At 48.0% G+C, this 18,203-nt stretch overlaps 1 protein-coding gene across 1 annotated transcript in view; it reads right to left on the reverse strand.

Annotated features, from left to right (window-relative positions):
* The window catches only part of ZNF354A (zinc finger protein 354A), a 19,741-nt gene extending 1,729 nt beyond the window's left edge, over positions 1 to 18,012 (reverse strand). The window contains exons 1-4 of the mRNA XM_021718146.1: positions 17,962 to 18,012; positions 14,491 to 14,617; positions 13,535 to 13,630; positions 3 to 520 (exon numbers count right to left, since the gene is read on the reverse strand). Of these exons, the coding sequence (XP_021573821.1) occupies positions 3 to 520; positions 13,535 to 13,630; positions 14,491 to 14,617; positions 17,962 to 17,994 (774 nt within the window). The 5' untranslated portion in view covers positions 17,995 to 18,012. The remainder of the gene's footprint in view (positions 1 to 2; positions 521 to 13,534; positions 13,631 to 14,490; positions 14,618 to 17,961) is intronic.
* Positions 18,013 to 18,203: the final 191 nt, after the last annotated feature.

Genomic DNA, 18,203 nt, shown 5'->3' on the forward strand with positions numbered 1-18,203 from the left:
TGAATAAGAGCTGAACTTTGGCTGAAGGCTTTTGGACATTCTTTACATTTAAATAATTTTTCTCCACTATGGTTTTTCTCATGCTTACGAAGAGATGATGTGTTAATGAAAGTTTTTTCACACATACTACATTTAAAGCGTTTCTCAGCTGTGATTTTTGGTTGATTAAGTACATCTGATTTCTGTTTGAAACTATTTCCTTGTATTTCATGCTTCAGTGATATTTTTTCTCTAGAAGTCATCTGTTGCCTAATAAGAACGGTCTTTGAGCTGAAGTTTTGGCTAAATTCAATATTTTTATGGCTTCTCTCTATAGTGGGGATTTTTTTATGAGTAACTGAAACTATCTGAAAACATTCTTTTTTATCCTGTTTTTTCTCTAATCTGTCTTCATATTTGCAAGAATTTTCTGATTTCAAGTTCCAAGGTCCATTCCTTTTGGATTTTCTCACTGTCAGTCCCTGAAATGAAGAGTCTTGTGTCTGAGTTGACTTTGTGGTATTATGACTGCTCTTCCCTCCTGGAGAGGAAAAAAAAAAAGAAACTGAAGATGTTTTGTTTGATATCAAAGTATTTGGCTACTAAGACTAAATATGTACAATGAATAAATATTGATAATATTGAAATAAGGCCCTGGTATGTGACCAAAAGACAGCAAGGAGAAAAAACAGAATGGCTAAACAATATACTAAAATTGATGAGAGCTGAAGTACAAGGGTGATGAAAAGAATAGAGAAAGCCCATTTACAGAGGGTAAAAGAGCAGGAGTGACCGGAAGAACTGGCTAATGGAGGCCTGAGGAAAGGATTATGAGGGGGGCGTGACCTAGGCGAGGCAGTCTGAGACCAGGGTCCAAAGCCCACAACAGGCTCTTAAATTACCTTCTTAGCATTTTTCCTTCTTTGTGTAACTACTCTGAATCTGGAAAGACATCCCCTTTTCTTTCATGCCCAATTCCTTTGTATTCTTAACTCTCTGAATACTCTGCCTCTGAGCTTCCACAGTCCATTTCCCTAACTATAGCACTTACCAGAGCTAGCAAGCATGTGTGTTACAGACCTTTCTAACACGTGCACACATGCAACATGTATCATATCTCTATATCTTCCTCTGTCTAAACATCTCTCATTTTCCTTCACAAGCAGATCAGCATGCCTTATTTTCCCATAGTCCTCTTGGTAGCATCCTAATTACACCCAAAACTTGTATGTTTTGTTAATCTTTCTGAATTTGAACAATGTCAAATATTTTTTTTTTTTTTTTTGAGTTGGAGTCTCACTCTGTCGCCCAGACTGGAGTGCAGTGGCCGCTCCCAGCCACCGCAGCCTCGACCTGCTGGGCGCCGGCAATTCTCCTGCCTCAGCCTTCCAAGTAGCAGGAACTACAGGCGTGCGCTACCACACCCGGCTAATTTTTTGTTTTATTGTAGAGATGAGGTCTCACCAAGTTGCCCAGGCAGGTCTCGAACCCGCAGGCTCAGGCAATCCACTCACCTCAGCCTCTCAAGGCGCGGGATTACAGGCTGAGTCATCGAGCCCAGCTCAAATATTCTTAATTCATATTGATTTCACATACTCAGTTAAACAAATATGCCTATGTATGATACCTACATACACACACATTTCAAACCCTTGTAGAAGCTGCCTTCCAGGACCTTCCAGTGCGTAGACCTGTTTAAGCAGGAAGGCATTATTGAATTAATCTGCAGAAGTGCCACAAGGCAGTCAGGAAGCCAAGAGTTGTAAGCTAGAAAGGCAGTCTACTCATGCATCAAACAAGAGAGGCTATGCAGGGAGGGTTGAAATGCCAAGGATCAACAATAAGGCATGGATATACAAAGGAAAAGCAGAACTAACACAAAAAAGTAGTAAAGAACAAAAAAGACTTATTAAAATTGAGGGAGGAAAAGGAAGGATTGCTTGAGCCAAGGAGGTCAAGACTGTGGGGAGCCATGACTGTGCCACTGCACTCCAGTCTGAGTGACAAAGTGAGACTCCCACTTAAAGACTCATCAGACTGGAGTGACAAGTGGAGGGCAAATCCTCTAAGTCCTTCCAACTCGTGGTAAGGACTCGGGAGCTGTACTCTAAGCCTGAAGGGAAGCCATGGGGGAATTATGTACTCACTTGAGTTGGCTTCTCTGTAGAGAACAGACTAGACTGGGGCACACTGGAAGCGGGAGAGGAAAGGGTATAAGGAAGCTGCTGTAGCGATCTAGGGGATAGAGGGGTGGAGTTATAGATAACTGCATCAGGACACATCATGAAGGAAAGGCTAATGGGACTGAGACTTAGGACTCAAAAGGCATTGAGAGAGAAATAGAAAACTTAGGGAGAAAATAGAAACATCAAGAATAAAAGCCCGTGACTGGGCTCGGTGGCTCAGCCTGTAATCCCAGCACTTTGGGAGGCTGAGGTGAGTGGATTGCCTGAGCCCGCGGGTTTGAGACCAGCCCAGGCAACTGGGCAAGACCTCGTCTTTACAATAAATAAAAAATTAGCCAGGTGTGGTAGCGCGTGCCTGTAGTTCTGGCTCCTTGGAAAGCTGAGGCAGGCGGATCGCTGGAGCCCACCAGGTCCCATACTGGGGTGGCCATGAGCCTGGGTGACTAAGTGAGACTCCAACTCAAAAAAAAAAAGAATAGAAGCCCCTTTGAACAGTTTTGTTTAAAGGAGAATAAAGAAATGGGGCATGTGGAGTTTTTATTTATTTTTAAATTTATTGTAGAAATGAGGTCTCACCAAGTTACCCAAGTTGATCTCTAACCCTCGGGCTCAGGCAATCCTCTCACCTCCACCTCCCAATGTGCTGGGATTACAGGCATGAACCACTGTACCCGGCTGAGTTTTTATTTCTTAATGGACATGACTGCAACTCAAAAGTCAATATCAATTCTGGGAAACTTAACTCTAAAGAACCAAAACTTTACTCCTGAATTCGAGTTTTCCAATGAAGTGGACACGAGTCTTGGATTATGGCTATCTTAACTGTTACTTATAATCTGCTTAGACTTTTCTAGACGCTTATAAATATGTCTCCTGGGTGCAGTTCAACTTTGCTTCCTCCTAAAACTAAGCCCAGGCCTGAGGTACCTGATGGACAAGGTTAAGACTTAGGTCACAAGTTCAGAGACCAGAATGAGTTTGCTAATGACTACTGCCAAAGAATTGGGAACCACTTGGGGACTAAAATATCAGAATGTAGCCCTGATTGATGACAAGTTCCTGTCACGAGGTCTACTTCTCGCCCCTTGGCTCTCACTATACACTGTTTCTTCAATCTTCTTCCCTCCCTAGATGATTTCATCCACTCCCACACCACCTATGTGAATGACTATCCCAACTTCTCAAAATACTTTACAGAGGTGTTTCCAACTGTCTGCTCTAATTCCCATTTGCATATCTCTCTTTTTAAATTGAGCCTGTCCAGATCTGCACCCAGAGCATTCCTTTTCAGATCTTTTTTCTGTTCCCAGTTCAAAATAACATCATGAGCTTGTTAGTTACTTTGCCATAAATTCTTAGTTTCATCTTGGAATCTTCTCTTTCTTTCAAGCCAGGTCTAGGTAGTCACTAAATTCTCTTAGATCCCATCTCTAAAGTGTCTCTCACAACCGTCATGACTATGTACGAGTTCTGGATTTCCTTATTCTAGACTATTGGTACTGATCCTCAATTTGTCCCTTTGACCCATTTCTCACCTTTCCAGTGTTATTTCCCAGTGTATGTATCCTTCTTAATACATAGAACTTCTCTTATTTCAAAAAGCATTAGTTGCTCCTTATTTTATTAATTTATCAAGTGCTTAAAAAGAACCTACTAGGTGTTAGGCTCTATCCTAGACACTGGTGATCTATAATACACTATGGATCCAGGAATAAAAAGAAACAGTTCATTTCTTCAAGGAGTTTACAGTCTGGCATAAATAAGGAAGTCAATAGACAATCACAGCACAATGTGGTAATTTCTGCAATAAAAACATACGGGAGAAATGGATGCAAACATGAACTTAGAACAGTATTCAAAGTATCCTTAGATAGTGGAGGCTGCAGGTAAGAAAGGGGTACAGGCGGTAGCTAGAGTTTTCTGGAAGAACTAACACATAAGATGGGATGGAAAAGGATTAGCAACAAGCTACATGGAGGGATGGCATGAGGGCTGAAGGCAGCACCCAAGTCTCTGAACCCAAGCCAGCTTTCCAAACTTATTTCCTCAAATGTCCTCCTGGCCTTGTCCTACAGCCTGTTAGAGTCTAAGTCACTCCTATACAAATGTCACTTGCATTTGCACTCTGACAAAGTTTGCTAGACTCAGAGAACCGAGGGAGCAATATGCTGGAAATTATATATAAAGCATCATGGGAACAGTAGTGCACATTTGTAAACATATTCCATAATGTTTGTGTTGGTAGACATTTTATTGTGGTAATTTTTTTGGAAAAATATAATTTATTTAGAAAACAAATTAGAGAAAAGAGAAAGAAAATTCACCTCCCCAAGGTAGGAGAGGGGGTCAAAGCTTAAGAAAACAGTCTGGCCATAGCTCCAAGATCACATGGCCAGACCACAGCTTAGCAAAGCACTGGGGAATGGAAACAGAGACTCACCTTCCCAAGGCAGGGGAGGGGGCCAAAGCCCAGAAACATGGCGGCTATAACTCAAAGAGCCAAATGAACACACCAGAGTTTAGCAAAGTAATGGCTGGTAATTAATTTTTAAACCTTGTCATATGGTCAACTTTCAGCATATGTAAAAGTTGCATGAACTGAACAACAAATCCCCAAGTCAGCTTCAAACACCACTAGCAATGTTCCATCTGTAACCTTGTTTTGGGTTGAACTGTGTCACCTAACTTCCAGTACCTCAGAATGCGACCTTATTTAGAAATAGGATCGCCGGGCTCGGTGGTTCAGCCTGTAATCCCACACCTTTGGGAGGCTGAGGTGAGTGAATTGTCTGAGCCTGCGGGTTCGTGATCCGCCTGGGCAACTTGGCGAGCCCTCATCTGTACAATAAATCAAAATGAGCCGGGTGTGGTAGCGCATGCCTGTAGTTCCAGCTACTCAGAAGGCTGAGGTGGAAGGATCGCCGGAGCCCAGCAGGTCAAGGCTGCAGTGGCTGGGAGCGGCCACTGCACTCCAGTCTGGGCGACAGAGACTCCAACTCAAAAAAAAAAGAAATAGGATCAAATTAAGTTGGTCATTAGGGTGGACCCTAATCCAACAGAACTGGTGCAAAACAGGGCCCACAGAGAGGAAAGATGATGCGAAGACACACAGGGAACACACAATGTGAAGACAGAGGCAGAGAGAGGATGATGCAGTGGCAAGCCAGGGAACACCTACAAGCCAGTCAGAGGCAAGGAGGAATTCTACCCAGGGTCTCAGAGGGAGGGGGGACCTGCTGATGCCCTGATCTGGACCTCCAGAACTGTGAGACCATAGATTCTGTAGTTTTAAGCCACTCAGTTTGCTATACTTTGTTACAGCAGCCCTGGCAAACTGACACAAATTTTTACATCTGTTCCATCAAATTACACTAAGGTAAATCTGAGATAACAATCATTTCATTCAAAAATATTTCAAAACTATGCTATCACACTCGTCAAGTTGAATACTATTGTTTGCAGTTATTTATGCCCTTTGGATAAAAACCACCTATAAGTCTGCTGTGATGGAAAGGCATTTGAACTCATTATCCTCTGTGGCTCAGTCACTAACCTGAAAGACAGCTAGGGTCATTTGTTTCACTTTGCTTTCAATACTTAGGGGATACTTTTTTGTGGCTTTTATTTAATTTTGTTTTATAATTTTTTTTTTTGAGTTGGAGTCTCACTCTGTCGCCCAGACTGGAGTGCAGTAGCACACTCACAGCCACTCCTGCGTTGACCTGCTGGGTTCCAGTTATCCTCCCAGCTCAGCCTCCCAAGTAGCTGGAACTATAGGCTCGTGCTACGACGCCCGGCTAATTTTTTTTTTTTATTGTAGAGACGAGGTCTCACCAAGTTGCCAGGCTAGTCCTGAACTCGCAGGCTCAGGAAATCCACTCACCTAAGCCTCCCAAAGTGCGGGGATTACAGGCTGAGCCACCAAGCCCCGCCTGTATTATAATTTTATAAAACATTTTTATAGTTCTGAAGTCCAGATTATAAAACAAGAGACTTCAAAAAGTTACAGATTTCACCCCTGTTCTCACTATCATCCTTTTGCCTTCTTTACCATAGAGGTAACTGTTTTTATTGATCTGCTTTTATCCTTTTAAAAAAATATAGTCACGTGCTGTTTAATGATGAGGATACATTCTGGTTCACAATTTTCTTGGTGTAAGATCGTAGAGAGCGTACTCACACAAACCCAGACGGGACAGCCTACCAAACACCCACACTGTAAGGCACAGCCCGTTGCTCCTGGGCTACAAACCTGTGCAACATGTTACCGTACTGAACACTGGAGGCGACTGCAGCACAACAGTAGGTGTTTGCGTACCCACACATATTTGAGCATAGTGAAGGCACAGGAAAAATACCGTCTTCTGGGACCACTATCACACATGTGGTCCGTCACGGACTGAAACATGGTGCAGCACGTGACAGCCTAAGCAAATACACACACCCTTTTTTGGATTCTCCCTCTCCGTTCTTACATAGCAGAATCATACTGTCCTGCTCTGCAGTTTCTCCCACTTACTGATACATTCGGAGATCACAGAGGCCTTCCTCTTTCTTTACTTTTTCAGTTGCACGGAATTTCACTGTCTGGCTATACCACAGTTTATTCTACCAGATGACTGTGACGGACATTTGGACTAAGTCTAATTTTAATGGATCAGAATTATATGTTGGCACATGATCAAGGTACAGCTCTGAATCAATTTCCATATTACTAGTAAGCAAACATAACATTTATAAAATCTTGCCCAAATTGGACCTGCTGGGCTACCGTCACCCAAAGCCACATGCGACTAAGATCACCTACTCCCCCAGCAAAGAAGAGAGCCAGCCTAAGGTCTCAGAACTACTCCTGTGTAAAGAAGCTCTGTGACGACACGGAAAGAGAGCTTCAGGATACACCAAACATCCCTTATCCGAAATGCATGGGACTAGAAGTATTTGGGATTTTTTTTTTTTTTTTTTTGGGTTGGAGTCTCACTCTGTCGCCCAGACTGGAGTGCAGTGGCCGCTTCCGGTCACTGCAGCCTCGACCTGCTGGGATCTGGCGATCCTTCCGCCTCAGCCTTCCAAGTAGCCGGAATTACAGGCATGCACTACCATGCCTGGCTGATTTTTTTATTTATTGTAGAGATGAGGTCTCGCTGCCCAGGCAGGTCTCGAACCCGCAGGCTCAGGCAATCCACTCACATCAGCCTCCCAAAGGCACGGGATTACAGGCTGAGCCACCGAGCCCGGTTTGGGATTTTTTTAAATTTTGGAATATTTACATTATATTTACTGGTTGATCATCCCTAATCCAAAAACCTGAAATCCAAAATGCTCCAATGAGCATTTCCTTTGAACATCAAGTCAGCACTCAAGATTTTAGAGCAATCTGGATTTCAAATTTTTGGATAAGGGACACTCAACCTGTACTAACCGGAATAGAGAAATATTTGCTATAGAATGTAGAAATATTTGCTTATATACACATAGAAGAGCTCTTCCAGTTATTGCTGCTGTCTCTCCTTCACATCTGATTTTTCTCTCTGTAAACGTATTCTGTGTATAGTGCATTCTGTACCTGTCCACCCCGCAACACACTGGCTCCATTCCGGCTCCTGCCCATCAACCTTGCCATGGCCATAACACCTGCATGTGGCTTAGACAAGACACTCTCCTCAGTTCCCACCAGCTTCTGACAGCAATCTCTAGTCTCCTCTGAGAGGCTCTCTATCCACAGAGTGACCCTGACCTCGCTTCCACATTCTTCTCAGCTTCCACAAGTCTGCGTGTGCCCATTTTCCTCTACCTGAGCTTTATTTAGTCCTTGAAGTTCCTCAGGGTTAGTCCCAAGTCCCCAACTCTTCTCGCTTTGCCTCTCTCCACAGGCGGCTTCAATGTCAAGCTTAGGCTCTGGGCAAGGTGTCTCCTTCACGCTCTGCTCCTACATACAAGCGGCCTACTCAACATACCAACTTAGATGCTTTGGACACCTGAGTCAACATGCCTAAAACCAAATTCACGATTATTCCCTCCAGCCTGTTTAACCCCTTGTCTCTGTAAATGGCACCAGGTCTCATGAACCTTCAGAAGTATCCTTAGAACCTCTTTCTCACTCAGTCCCCTCATCTAATCAATTACCAAGACCAGTCTATTCCATCAACTACATAGATAGCAATTCCTCTACTTCCCACCTCCACTGCTACCATCCTCGTAGGAGCCCTGCCTTTAATGGCACCTGACTCTCCTGGCTTTCCTCCCAGAGGACACCTGTCTTTCCTATGGGTTCATTTCTCTACCTGGCTGTTCCAAATGCTGGAGTCACTCAAGGTTTGTTCCTAAGTGCTTTCTTCCTCTCACTGCAATCTGAACCCTCTCCCTAGGCTACTTGTTTCAATTATCCTTCGTTGATCAGTGTCTTCCAAATAAACACTTTATGCTCGGTCTGTATTTTGAAGTGTAGTACTCCAATACAACCAGATATCTGATATCTCCACTGGGATAACTGGGTCAACCAAAGACAACTCAATTTAATTCATCTGAAACCACATTTAAACCATCCCACAAATCTGATCTTCCAGTGTAACTCTCTCACTGGATGACATCACTGGCCATCCCAGCACAAGTCAGAAACCAAGCAACTCCATCTCCTTCATCTTCCGTATCAAATCCAAGTCTGCAGCTTTTCTCTCCCAGATCTCTCTGAAACAGGGTCGGTTCTTCCTGCCTGCTATCGCTAACCTGATCCAAGTCATTCAGCATCCATCATATAGCTGGAAGCCTACTCTGGCCAGGTACTGTTTTAGGTACTGAGGAAATGGGAATGACCACAACAGGCAACAAATACCACAGATGGGAGCCTGTGATGCCGGGGAAGAGACAGATATGGAGTAAGTATGAACCATCAGGCGGTGACAGGCAGGAGGAGGGGAAAAAAGGCCTGCCGAGGAGACAGAGACTATGGAGGATGGAGGCTGTGCTTCAGGTGAGCTGTGCCCACTGAGCAGGAACCTATGGCACACAGGGACGTGAGTCATGCAGGCACGTGGCAGTCCGAAAGAACAGTCCTAGAGGGAAAAAGCAAGTACAGACGCCCGGGGGGATACCTGGTTGGCCTCCCTGACAAGGGGATCAGTCCTCAGAGGAAGGAGCCCCTCAAGGAGTTCCTCAAGGGAGCTGGGGCCAGGTTATGTGGGTCTCTGAAGGCCACAATGGGGACTGGGTCGTGGTGTACGGAAGGGAAGCCACTCAAGCAACACCACCAGCTAATTTTTTAAACAGATAATTCCGGCAGCGACAGGGAGAAGAGACGAGGTGGTAGGAGTCTTTGTTGGAGAACAGGAACAAGACTAGCTCGTACACACTGAACAGGGCTACAGAGTGTGGGAGCTCCACTTTCACCTTGTAAGCAGTCACTTCCTGAAACCATCCTGGACCATTTCACTAGGGCTGCCACTAAGCCCTGCAGTGCCCTGTGCAAATCAGGAGAAGATGCCCCCTCAGTATGCAGATGTAGCCCCAGCAAACCCCACTGAGTGACCCCTCTGCAGACCACCCTGCAAGTTCAGTTCCCACTAGATGGCTTCTTGCATTAAGAAAACAAAGGAAGAGAACAAGACAAGAAAGAAAAAACAGGTTTCACTAGAAGAATCTGCTACCTCTATCATCTCTAAAATTTAAAAAATTTAGATTCCAAGGATATTTTCACATTTGGGTATAAACCAACATATGAGACATACCAGTTGGCTTAGCCCCATCATTCTTAGCACAACTATTCCAGAAAAGCACCACCCCAGAGATTACACGTGGGATTACTTTGTAAGCAAGACCCAATGGGAGACACTGACTCTCTGAGCCATCTCCGCCCACCTCTTGGTTTAGAACTTACACACCAAGAGATGACACAGGCTTTCCGTTTGTTTGCTTTTTCCTATTTGTGAATACTTTTAAAAATGAAAATAAGCCAGGCTTGATGGCTCAGTCTGTAATCCCATGCCCTGGGAGGCTGAGGTGAGTGGACTGCCTGAGCCCGCGGGTTCGAGACCTGCCTGGGCAACTTGGCGAGACCTCATCTCTACAGTAAATCAAAAAATTAGCTGGGTGTGGTAGTGCGCGCCTGTAGTTCCGACTACTTGGAAGGCTGAGGTGGGAGGATGGCCGGAGCCCAGCAGATCGAGGCTGCGGTGGCCGGGAGTGTGCCATTGTATTCCAGTCTGGGCAACAGAGTGAGACTCCAACTCAAAAAAAAAAAAAGAAAATAACTTTGTCAAAGCACATTCTGAGGCTACCGGAGGCCCAGGGAATTTCACCCTGGGGGCGTAAGCATTTCCATCACTGGCTGCTCAAGGGGAGGTTTCTGGCTCTGGGCTGGAGTTAATAATCTGAGGGACTTCAAGGCACATTCCAGTCCTTCGACCATGCTCCCAGTGAAGTGTACTCCCCGGGGAAGGGAAGCCGCTCCAAGGCCCCCTAAGTCCAGGCAGACAGGAGCCCCCAGGGGTGCAGCAGGGACATAAGCAGATGTTGGTACCCGAGGCCAGCCACGTGATGTCTACCTCTGACCAAAGAAAGGAGGATTCCCCACCAAAAGGAACCAGCAGAAAACAGCTCTGACATCCTTTACTTACTCAGGAACCTGCTCACGTTGCTTGCAGGGAAGTCCTACCAAGCCCGCAAAGGGGCTGACTGACCCCACTGTCCACCGTCCCTCTGGACAGTGCCACTCACTTCAGTCCCATGAATACACACTTCTCATGGGAAGGAAGACTCACTCACCCCCAGATATTCCCCAGGGGAGGGGAAGGGAATGACTCTTTCTCCTCCTCTGCCCTTCAGCCAGACCTAGTCCACCTTAAAAGTCGATGGTGCCCTTCTAATTCTGCCAGTACGCCTGCATTCTGCTCATGTTGCTGAGGCCTCTGGCAGTTTTCCATAAAATTCATGTATTTCTCCCAAGAAGAGTGAAAAGACAGATAAGTGTGGTTCCCTTGTTAAAAAAAAAAAAAAAATCTCAGGCTGAGCTCAGTGGCTCAGTCTGTAATTCCAGCACTTTGGGAGGCCAAGGCAAGTGGACTGCCTGAGCCTGTGGGTTTGAGAACCAGCCCAGGCAACTTGGAGAGATCTCAGCTCTTAAATCAAAAAATCAGCCAGGTGTGGTAGCGTGCGCCTGTAGTTCCGGCGACTTGGAAGGCTGAGGCGGAAGGATCGCCGGAGCCCAGCAGGTCGACGCTGGGGTGGCCGTGAGCTTGCCCAGCCCAGGTGACGAAGTGAGACTCCGACTCAAAAAAACCCACAAAAAATCTCAACTCTCAGTGGGGAGAGAGCTCTCCCAGCACAGGCCCTTGGACCTAGGCAGTCCACCCTGCGGCTTCTGCTGGACCCATGGCCAAAGGGGTGTCCTGATTCGGGTGGCAGAGCCTCTGACTCGCCACACACTGCCCACCCTTTCCAGGTGGCTGGAGGCCGGTCCCTACAGACTGTGAACCTGGGCTCACTCGCTGCTGATGAAGGATGGCAGAGCAAGGGCATGGCTCACTTGGATCCCCAGAGCTGGAGCCCCCGAGAGTGCTGTCCCCGCTGGCTGAGGGCGCCCCTCCTGTCCTCCCCGCTGGCTCTCAGGCGTGGTCACAGATCCTCCTGCTCAACCTCTTTGTGGGCACTGTTCGTGGGCAATCTGTCCCCCTCGGCTCCCTCACTGCTCAGTCCAGGCTTCAGAAGCCCCATGATGTTCCCTGACCTCCCGTGGGAGCCAGCCCTGTCACTTCGCATACCTGCCCGCACACCTCGCCTGGAAACAATCCCATGAGACCCTTTCAATCACGCAGGCTCTGCTTCCCTCGTGAACCCCACGGCAGGTGCCCCATCCGGGCCCCATTCTCCTCCTCCCTCCCTGACTGCAAGACACTCTGTGAGGTTTCCCAGCTCTGGTTCTGCCTCATTTTAAGTCTATCTCCCACGATGACCCCCCAAGCTACCATGCCTACTCAATTCAAATCAATTCAGATCAAGAGTAAATCCAGCCGGGCTCAGGAGCTCTGCCTGTAATCCCGCGCCTTGGGAGGCTGAGGTGAGTGGATTGTCTGAGCCCGAGGGTTCGAGACCCGCCTGGGCAGCAAGATCTCATCTCTACAATAAATTAAAAAAAAAAATCAGCCGGGTGTGGTAGCACGCACCTGTAGTTCCGGCTACTCGGAAGGCTGAGGCGGAAGGATCGCCGGAGCCCAGCAGGTCGAGGCTGCGGTGGCTGGGAGCGGCCACTGCACTCCAGTATGGGCGACTGAGTTGAGACTCTAACTCAAAAAAAAAAAAGAGTAAATCCTCTTTGTGAAAATTTAAAACATTGCATGTAAAGTCCCCCTTCGTGAAACCTATTCTTGATCCCATTCCAAATGTAACTAGTGTTACCAGCTAAGGTATGTCCTCCTCGCCTCTCTCAGGCCTTACTTACATGCACATTATGTATACAGACACGTTCCCGGGATTTTTGCTCAGTGTAAATGGGGACATGTTCTAATAACGGACGAGTTCTGCCTGTTTTCTCAGTGTGGGAATGTTTGCCACAGTAAGGACACACTGCAGTTCCTTTGGCTATTCTGCAGTTGAAGGACACTTGTTTCTCATTCAGATGAACTTTCTTAAGATATGAACGGGCCGGGCTCGGTGACTCAGCCTGTAATCCCAGCACTTTGGGAGGCCGAGATGAGTGGATCACCTGAGCCCGCGGGTTCGAGACCCACCTGGGCAATTTGACAAGGCCTCATCCCTACAATAAATCAAAAATTAGCTGGGCGTGGTAGCACGCACCTGCAGTTCCAGCTACTTGGAAGGCTGAGGCGGAAGGATCGCCGGAGCCCAGCGGGTCGAGGCTGTGGTGGCCGCTTCCGGCCACCGCACTCCAGTCTGGGCGATAGAGTGAGACGCCAACTCAAAAAAAAAAAAAAAAAAGATATGAACGCGCGTATGCTTCTCTGCTTAAATCCTCTGTGCCCTGTCCTCCCTCAGACTGTGCACATCTCTTAGAACTGGACCAAAGCACTTAGCACCTTCCCACTCTGGACTCACTCCCTTCCTCATGTCCTTCTTTCCCCACACACCCTCAGTTTCAGCCAGAACGAAAACTTGCAATTCCTTCAACATGCTATGTGAGCTGAGGGAATCCATGAAGATGCAGCCCTCTTCTGAAACAACAGGAAAGAACAGGAAGCTATCCTAAGAGACTCATTTATGAAGTGACCACAAGAGAGTAAGAGGAAGCTCATGCCCAGAAACCTGGGCCTTTCTTCCCCACCACTTCTTGAGGCCTGAGAACAACACTCCAGGCTGCGCCTTCTCTCATTGGCCAGACCAGTGTCTGCAGTGACTCCTGGCACCTCGGGCCCACTCACCCAGTGAGGAGCCGCCGGGGCCTTCCTTCCCCACCTTCCAGGGATCTTCTCCTCGCTGCAACAGGGAGATCAATCTGGGCGTGGTAAACAGGAGTCCTGCTCCTAGACAAAACAAAAAACCCAGGCTTTGTTTCAACAAAAGAGGTATCTGGGTATTAAGCGTCAAACTAACAGGATGGTACAGAGCTTTTGTGGTGCTCAACGTGTGCCCCATGAGGTCAAGAGACACGTCCAGGAAAAGGCAAGTGACTTGCAGGATGGGACTCTGGTATAATCACGGTATGTTAGGGAAACATGGTAAACATGCAGCCCTGATGATTAGGAGGGTTCCATCAGTTACTACATAAGAGGGCAGACACATGTGCAGACTGACTGAAATTCACAAGCAGGTATCTATGGAAAGAACTATGGACCAGGTAGCCTATTTAAAATGAGAAAACTCTCTCCAACTCCTCACAGAGACGATAGTGGCTAGCAACCCACAGGTACGGGCCAGATCCAGAACCTGTCTGCTTATGCAGGGTCTTGTGCAAACAACGGCAGGAAAAGGAAAGAACCATGTGCCAGACCCTTATGTGGCCCACAGAGCCTGAACTATTTGCTGCCCTGTCTTCATAAAGAGTTTTCTGACCCCTGGAACAGACGAGTGAGAAGGGCAAGTGGTAAGTTCGGAGGCCGAACGAAGCCCTGGTGCGAGATGAGCCCGCGAGCCTGGGACGAGGGGGGAGCATCGCCCAGTCACGCAAGACCCTGTCACATGCATCACACAGAGGGGGCGGCTATCAGACATCCCCACCCTCACACACAGCAACCCCGTGCCTGGAAGGGGGAAGAGTGGGCTTTTCATGCTGACTGAGAGAGACCCAATCTGTGTGATTCTCGAGCTCAGCTGAAGTGTCTTGGTGCCCCCGTGTGGACCCCATCTCTGAGCCCCGTGTCCCAGGGAGCCCCCTTACCCAGCGAGACCAGGTTCCTGTAGTTCTCCAGCATCACCTCCCGGTACAAGGTCCTCTGAGAAGGATGCAGTTTCCTCCACTCATCCCGAGTGAAGAGCACGGCCACGTCATTGAACGTCAGTGACACCTGCCGGGATAAGCCATTGCAGCCCACCCAAGACACCTCTCTGAGTTAAGAGGCCAGCAGGGGGCAAACAGGCCACCCGTGAAACGCTTCTGATACTATTCAAGGTTCTGAAGGTTCCACATCACTTGTTTAAAAAACAATGGACCAGGAACAAACATATTCTGAGCAATACATGGTAGGAAGCAGGACGGGGTCAGCCCGTTTGGGATGTGCAGTGGGATGAGGGCCACTGGGACTGTTAATCAAAATAATTTTTTTAGATGGCGATTTGATAGCATACGTTGGAACCGCATATATCCTTTAACACATCAATTACTTTATCTGTACTATAATAAACAGTGCGCAAAAATACTCATCATAGTGTTTGTAATAGCAAAAAATGTAAACAACCTAAATCCTCACTGGTGGAGATGAGATTAAATAATCTATGGCACTGTCTGTCTCTCCAAACTTGAGGATAGTAACAATGAAAATTAAAACAGCTGCCATTTATTGAATGCTTTCCAAGTACTGCTCTTAGAACTCTATTTTAATCTGTAGTGTATGATCTTTACTTAATATTCACTACAACCCTATGAAGAAGGTACTATTATTGTTTCCATTTTACACAAGAGAAAGCAAAGTCACAGAGAGGATAAGAAATTTGTCTAATCACACAGTAGGTCAATGAAGAAGTGGAATTCTAATCCAGGTAGAGTCTGAGGCTCCGTTTTCAACTACTCTGCAACACTGCCTTTCAATGCCTACCTCTTAGGGTCAAGAAATGAATGAGATAATTAATCTATAGAATGTGGATGCATAGTGATGACAGTTGTACTTTAAATGTCACTAAATTATACACTCAAAAAGGGCTAAAATGGGAAGTTTTATGGTATGTAAATTTTGTCAAAATAAAAAAGGCTGAAATAGTAAAATATATATGTATATATATGAAGGGGGATTCTTCCCAAAAATAAGTTACTTTTTGGAGGGAGGGTCCCTCTCCCGCCTGCTAGGTATTCTAAGAACCCATCAGTTTCAGTGTACGAGCTAGCGTTGTAAGAGGCTGCCTTTGGCTTCTGTGTATTCTTTTTGGAGATTCTTTCAATGTGCTTGTCCATTTTATGATGGGTAGTTCACACAAAACGCCTGCCCACACTGCACTGTGTGTTCAGCAGTTTTTGACCAAATGTCCTGATCCCTGTGCCCCACCCTCCCTGTGCACCTGGTCTCACCTTGAGCAACTGCTTTTTGTTTCCCTGGATGAAACAAATCCTCAGAGAGAAACGTTTTGGCAATGGGGAAGAAGCGAAACAAAAAACAGCTAAAGCACTAAAAGGCATAAAAACTGACGAGTTCAAAAACTGTTTTAAGTAGTAGAAAAAGCATCTCAATAGGTGTGTTTCATCAACTGGAGAGTACTTTGAAGGTGACTTCAATTTAAACATGTAAGACTAAACACACAATTTTTTACATATAAGTTCCATTTTTGTAGATCCCCTTCTCATATATCCACACAAATAAGGGAGCAGAGAATTGTTCTAAGGGATGCACACCAGTGATGATCTTCAGATGTTATAGTAATAGAGCTTTCGCTAACTTTTTTACATACATATTTTTTCTCTGAAATTTTTAACATACATATGCCATGCACATATGATAAGGAGGATAGTTTTTTTGGCATCTGGGGAATACAAGCAGTCTTTGCTCTCAAATAATTAAAAATCGAATTCACAGACAAGGACAGCACTAGAAAATTAATTTGAACCATGAAAAAAAAAACCATGTAGCTGGACATCCTCACACATAGACAAGAAACACGAGGTCCACAGCAGATGAGTCTTGGGGTCACATGCTTTATTAGTGGCAGGGGCAGGACCACAGCTAAAGTCTTCTAACTGTGAAGCCAGCACTTGGTACCTTCCTTCTCTGATCTTAAATTCCTGTCAACAAATTCTGCACACGAGTCCACTCAGGACACACACACAGGCAGCAAGGCAGCCCTTTCAGGTCACTCACACGTAGGGATGGTGAAGAGTCTGGGCAGGAGGGTACCTGGGCATGGCGGGAAGAGAGTGGGAAAGGCTTAAAGGAAGAAGGGCAGCTCCACATACAAGGGCCTGGCAGCAGCCTCAGAAGATCCAGCTCCACTGCACTCGCAGGGCTAAGGCTAACGCCATCCCCTTCACACGCTGGATCTGCCCTGCTCTGGAAGCGAACCCAAGGAACAACTGGGCCCGCCAAGCGTCAACTGAGGACCAGATGCACCAGGACTGAATTCAGGTTACTTGACTTCTCTGAGCCTTAGTGTCCTCCAATGAAGATGGGAATTAACTGCTGTGCTGCTGAGAGCCAGAAAACAAACTTAAAGCCCTTGGCACAGTCGCCAGGACGCCAGACACACAGTCAACATCAGCTGTGACCGTCGGATGAAGAGAGTAATGAAAGGACAAGCATTTTCTGGGTCCTAGAAACACGACAGCAACTTCAATCTGCCAACATCACCGTCCGCTGACACAGCGACCGCGCGCTGAGCAGTCGCTGTGTGCCCCGTCCCGACCTAAACACCTTCCACGCACTAACCCGAGTGATCCTCTCGCCCACTCTAGAAGGTGGACACGGCTGTGATTCCCATTTGCTCTCTTTTAAAAAAAGTTTTATTTTAAAGATGTGGGGGCACAACTCAGGGTTAGATATACAAATGTTCACCAGGCAGGCACCCGAGACTCCCAGTTCACGGCGAGGAAGCTGAGGCACAGAGCGGTGAGCTACCTGCCCAAGGCCCACAGACAGCCACAGAGCAGGCGGGTTAAAGCCCCGACTGCTTGGGAGCCCACTCCTGACTCCGTGCTGGCTGCCTGCCTCCTACCGCGGCCCCGAACCTGCGCGACGGGTCTTCTCTCGGCCGGGGTCAAGAGGCCTGCCCCGCGGCCCTGCCACACGGCTGTCCGCTGCTCACCAGCGTCCCACGGCGGGGGGCTGCCTCCCCCGCTCCCCAACACAAGGAAGAAGCCGGCGGGTCCGGCTCAGGGTCCACGAGTGGCCCGAGCGAGGCGCGTGACACGGAGCGAGGGAGACTCCACCACGGCGGCGGGAGAGGCCTGGGCCGCGGCAGGAGGACCCTCGGCGGGAAGGGCCAGGCCTCCCCACCAGGGCCGGGAGGGAGGCGGACCCCCGACCCGGCCACACAAGCATCCTCCCCGCCTGGCCGGCCCACACGGCCTGCGGTGGGGGGCGACGTCGACGAGCGCGGGCAGGGGGCTCCCCGCAGGCCCGCGCCCGGGCGCGCCTGCCGCTCCAGGCCAGAGCCGGGGCTCCCACCCGGCGGAGGCGACCCGCCCTGGGAAGGGGGACCCGGAGCTCACCTGAGGCCCCGCCTCGCGGCGCTGGGCCGCCATGTCCTCCTCCCGGTCCGCCCGACGCGTCTCCACGGACCTGGGAAGAAAGCGGGCCGGAGCGGCCTTCTGCTTTTCGGGCCCGAGACCCTCCGCCTCGCACGACCCCAGGTGCCGGCGAGGGGCGCGGGGGAGACTGCCGGGGGCGCCTCTCGGGCTCAGACGCGCCGCCGCCCACCTCCTCCCCGGTCGCGAAACCGAGGCCGGGCGGG

This window comes from Carlito syrichta, unplaced genomic scaffold, assembly GCF_000164805.1.
Source record: "Carlito syrichta isolate Samal-C Ts95f unplaced genomic scaffold, Tarsius_syrichta-2.0.1 Scaffold311864, whole genome shotgun sequence".
In the NCBI taxonomy this organism is placed as follows: domain Eukaryota; kingdom Metazoa; phylum Chordata; class Mammalia; order Primates; family Tarsiidae; genus Carlito; species Carlito syrichta.